The sequence below is a fragment of the Ursus americanus genome, chromosome 26 (assembly GCF_024610735.1).
Source record: "Ursus americanus isolate L20-20 chromosome 26, mUrsAme1.1.p, whole genome shotgun sequence".
In the NCBI taxonomy this organism is placed as follows: Eukaryota; Metazoa; Chordata; class Mammalia; order Carnivora; family Ursidae; genus Ursus; species Ursus americanus.
In genome coordinates this window covers 45,856,598-45,862,009 of record NC_142152.1, presented here as the reverse complement: position 1 = coordinate 45,862,009, position 5,412 = coordinate 45,856,598, and the positions used below count along the sequence as shown (strand labels likewise).

The 5,412-nt window shown below is 45.8% G+C and overlaps 1 protein-coding gene across 1 annotated transcript; it reads left to right on the top strand.

The window, feature by feature from the left end:
* The first annotated feature begins 1,448 nt into the window (after positions 1-1,448).
* On the top strand, positions 1,449-3,686 carry LOC123792275 (disintegrin and metalloproteinase domain-containing protein 21-like). Its single transcript, XM_045797452.2, has one exon. The coding sequence runs from the start codon at positions 1,449-1,451 to the stop codon at positions 3,684-3,686; it is 2,238 nt and encodes a 745-aa protein (XP_045653408.1).
* Positions 3,687-5,412: the final 1,726 nt, after the last annotated feature.

Sequence of the window (5,412 nt, the reverse complement as noted above, 5' to 3'; positions counted from 1 at the left end):
TTGTATTGTGATAAGATCTCACTAAACATGAGATCTACTCTCTTAAAAATTTAACTGTGCAGCTCAGTATTGTTAATACAGTTCCAGGATTTTGGAGCAGACCTCTAGAACTTAATCATCTTGAATAACAGAAAATCATACCCCTTGAGATGCAGCTTCCCAATTTCCCTCCAGACCAACCCCTGAGAAAAACAATTCCACTCTCTGTTTTACTGTTACCAAACCCAAATTCAGCTGCCCATTGTTGGAAAGGCCAATATTCAAGAGATGAGTTTTGATTGGAAAGGAATGTGAGCTTTATTCAGGAGGCCAGCCACCTGGGCAGAAGTCTCACTCCTGTTCAAAAGACAGCAGTGAGATTTCTGCCTGACCTAGGGGATATGAAAGGGGTTTAGGGTAATTGATCAAGAAGGGAGAGCAGTGGTTGGCAACGTTTAAATTCACATGCAGCCTCCATGGTGCCAACTACAAAAGTTACCTCAGCCTCCCTGTATCTTCAGCTGAGAAGGGAACCACACATGTTGCCAAAGTCCAGAAATGAACCACAGTATAGGATTAGAGGCAACAAAACCTGGCTCTCACATGTGCTCAGCAGTACATTCTGTTCTCACCAGCTAGTGTGAGAAAAAAATGACATACAAACTTGTAACTCACCGAATATCACACGGAGTACTGGGGAATGTTTTACTCAGTAAGCTCAAAGAAAGCTTCAAAGCAAAACCAAAAGGATCACGGGCACCTGGGTGGCTCAGTCATTTGGACGTCTCCCTTCAGCTCAGGTCATCATTTCAGGGTGCTGGGATCAAGCCCCACGTCAGGCTCCCTGCTCAGCAGGAGCCTGCTTCTCCCTCTCATCCCTGCTCATGCTGTCTTCTAGCTATCTCTGTCTGTCTCTCTCTCAAATAAAGATATAAAAAAAGGATCAAATGACTTACAAATTAATGGCAAACCAGAATAAGACATGTACTATTAGAAAGCCATTATTTCAACACCTATAAGGTAAAATTTGCAATGTCTATCTCCACATGCCAAGGAAGTAGGAAAGAGTGGCCCCCATAGTGAGGAATGGGGGCAATCCACTGAAAGTGACCCAGCAGTACCATGGGACATGGAAGTGGTAAAGGAGTTAATTCTGTTATAACTGTACATCACCTATTCAAGTATCTGGAGGAAAGATTAAATGTGTTGAATCTAGGGATGCCTCTGGGCCCAACTCCCTTCCCATATCCATGCCCACCCACCTCTCCCACACCCACCCCAGCTGAACTGATGTGCAGACCCACCAACTGCCACACCCTGTGACTGTGACCTAATCCCCACAGGTGGCTCCCAGGTGTAGGGTGCTGGCAGACTGAGGCAGCCCTGTCTCCTGTCAGATGCTCTAGACCTGGCTTCCTGAGGATCCTCCCTTTACCCAGTCTCACTGACAGATGTCCCTGAGAAGGGGCATGGGGCTGGCAGAGGGCCAGGTCACCATGAGGGTGCTCCTCTTGCTGCTTGCACTCTGGGCAGGACTGGCTCCTGTCCGAGGTTCTCAAGGCCGTCCCTCATGGCGCTACATCTCCTCTGAGGTGGTCATTCCCAGGAAGGAGCTGCACCACGGCAAAGGCATTCAGATGCCAGGCTGGCTGTCCTACAGTCTGCATTTTGGGGGCAAGAGACACGTTATCCACATGCGGCGCAAGAAGCTGTTTTGGTCCAGACATCTGCTGATGATGACTCAGGATGACCAAGAAGCCTTGCAGATGGACTACCCCTTCATCCCTCCAGACTGTTACTACCTCGGCTACCTGGAGGAGATTCCCCTTTCCATGGTCACCGTGGACACGTGCTATGGGGGTCTTGAAGGTATCATGAAGTTGGATGACCTTGCCTATGAAATCAAACCCCTCAGCAATTCCCAAAGGTTTGAACACATTGTTTCTCAGATAGTGGCAGACACCAATGCAACTGGACTTGCCTATAAACTGGTACGTAAGGAGATTAGCGACCCCTTGTTCTCTCAAGCAAATGCCAGTGCTGTCCCCAGGATCTCTAGTAAGATGTATTCATCCCATCATGGAAGGGTGAAAGGAATGGCCTTAAGTTCCAACTCGATGTATACTGTGTTTAACAACGTGTCAAAATGTACCCAGTTCCTCATCAGGCTATTTAGTTTAATTGACACGTTCTTTCATGCTATTGATATAAATTATTATATTTCATCCATGATCATTTATAATCAGAGAGATCCAGCTGCCATGGGCAATTATCACCCGACACAGAATCCATATTTTCGACACTATGAGAGTCAAGTGTTTCAAATATTTCAACCACATTCATCCTTAATTGTGATAAAAGAAGGGCCACAGGATCAAAATTTTGAGCCTGTGTTGTATGGTGTATGCCGTTTTCGAAACCTTGTCATGCTTGGTTATTTAGGCAGACAGTATTTTTTGTTGTCTGTCATAGCAACACAAAAGTTGGGAAGAAGTTTTGGTATATACTATGATTCGTTACACTGTTCATGCCAGAGAAGGTCCACATGCATTATGAACACATCACCTGGTCTGACAGATTCCTTCAGTAACTGTTCCTATATGCATATGCAGCACATAGTGGGTGGCGAGGTACTCGAGTGCATGTACAGGACTGACACTGTGTATTTCAATAAAAGCCTTACACACGATCGTTGTGGAAACTACATAGTGGATCAAGGCGAAGAGTGTGACTGTGGCTCCTTCAAACAGTGTTACAGCAACCCGTGCTGTACGAGTGATTGTACCTTCACCACTGGCAGCAAATGTAATACAGGTAGATGCTGTACAAACTGCATCTATTCCCCTGCTGGGACGCTCTGCAGACCAATCCAAACTATGTGTGACCTTCCAGAGTACTGCCGTGGGGAGTCCGTGGCCTGCCCTGATGATTTCTATATGCAAGATGGAACCCCATGCACTGAAGAGGGCTACTGCTATCATGGAAATTGCACTGATCGCACTGTGCACTGCCAAGAAATCTTTGGTAAAAATGCTGTGAAAGGTCCAGATGCCTGCTATACCATAAATATTAGAGCAGAAAGATATGGACATTGCAGAAGACAAGCCGATAAAATGAAGAGTGTTGCCTGTGCCCTCCAGGACATTCAGTGTGGAAGGCTGCAATGTGGTAATGTCACGCATCTTCCCCAGTTGCAAGAACATGTGGGATTCCATCAGTCTCTGATCTCAGGGTTCTGGTGCTTTGGGCTGGACTCACATCGCTCCACAGGAGCAAATGATGTTGGTCACGTGAGACCTGGTACTCCCTGTGCTCCCGGAAAGTTCTGTAACAACACCTACTGCAATGGCACTGTGGCTCAGCTGTATTATGACTGTTTACCTGAGAAATGCAGTTACAGGGGGATTTGCAACAATAACAGGAACTGTCATTGCCACGTAGGTTGGGATCCTCCACTGTGCATTGACAGAGGTGCTGGTGGGAGCATAGACAGTGGACCCCCTCCTAGTAGAATGCGATCAGTCAGGCAAAGTGATGAATCAGTGGTATATCTGAGAGTGGTCTTTGCTCGCATTTATGCCTTAATAGCTGCACTCCTCTTTGGCGTCGCCACAAATGTAAGAACTATCAAGACAGTTAGAGTTAAGGAAGAGATAGTTGATACAGACAATCCTGAAATCAGCCACCAGACTCCTAAAAAACAATAGGCAATCCACAGAAGCACGAATGAAACTAAAGTAAGGAGGTGGCAAAGCTGACATCTACATTTCCAGGGGTCTTCCGGAGACACTGGGGTCCCCACACACATCTCTTGACTCTGACAGTCTGTGATAGGTCATTGAAGAGCATTCTGAAATAAATTGTGAAAAGCGCATTGTGCTGGTTTCTATTTATTTTTGTAAGCCTGTATTAGCCTACACTGATCAAGAGACACTGTCATGAGTACTGAGTCAGCAGCTGGGACTTGAGCTGAGGCTCATGGGTGCAGAACTAAGGGAAGTTGCCACAGGCTCCTGTACGGGCAAATTAATGACATTTTCCCAAAACATTGCTCATGAGCATTGAGGTTTCTCTCATTGTCCAGATAATTTCTCCTTCTCCATCCCAAAGTGGGTTCAGGGTGATGGAGGGCTACTACCCACCCAAGCTGCCTGTTGACACTGTGGTGGTTGTGGGCAGTAGGGGAGAGTGACTGGGGTACGATCTCACCTAGTGCAAGCCATGCCATCCTGCAGAGCAAGTTTCTGAATGAGGGAGCCTGAGACCATGATCCTGAATATTGAATCCCATGATATTAATCAGAAAGATAGGCAGATGTGTCCATTGATGACTCTGGTACCCATCTGGAGCCCTAGGAAAGTTCATCCCACCCTTCCCTCCTAGTTTGCATTTCAGGGAGCTGAGCAGTGACAGTAGCTGAGCAGATGTGGTGAGAAAAATCAACTTGATGTACTGAGCTGCTGGCTGGGCATGGGACATAGAGTCTTATGTAAACTCACCCCCATCACCCTTAGATAAGTGTCTAACAGGGATTCCCCCTCTGGTTCTCCTAGATGCCTTTTTTTTAAAATTTGTTATTATGTTATGTCTGTCACCATACAGTACATCCTTAGTTTTTAATGTAGTGTTCCATGATTCATTGTTTGCGTATAACACCCAGTGCTCCATGCAACACGTGTCCTCCTTAATACCCACCACCGGCCTATCCCAATACCCCACCCCATCCCCTCTGGAGCCCTCAGTTTGTTTCTCAGAGTCCACAGTCTCTTGTGGTTCATTCCCCCTCCTGTTTACCCCCCTTCATTCTTCCCTTCCTTGTCCTACTGATCTTCCTGCTATTTCTTATGTTCCATTAATGAGTGAAACCATATGATAATTGTCTTTTTCTGCTTGACTTATTCACTTAGCATTATCTCCTCCAGTCCCGTCCATGTTGCTGCAAATGTTGGGTAATTGTTCTTTCTGATGGCTGAGTAATATACCATTCTATATATGGACCACATCTTCTTAATCCAGTCATCTGTTGAAGGGCATCTCGGCTGCTTCCATGATTTAGCTATAGTGGACAATGCTGCTATGAACATTGGGGTGCATATGGCCCTTCTCTTCACTATGTCTGTATCTTTGGGGTCAATACCCAGTAGTGCAATGGCTGGATCATAGGGTAGCTCTATTTTTAACTTTTTGAGTGACCTCCACATTGTTTTCCAAAGTAGCTGTACCAACTTGCATTCCCACCAAGAGTGTAAGAGGGATCCCCTTTCTCCACATCCTCTCCAACATTTGTTGTCTTCTGACTTGTCAATTTTTGCCATTCTAAGCGGCGTAAGGTGGTATCTCAAGGTGGTTTTGATTTGAATTTCCCTGATGGCTAATGATTTTGAACATTTTTTCATGTGTCTGTTAGCCATTTGTATGTCTTCATTGGAAAAG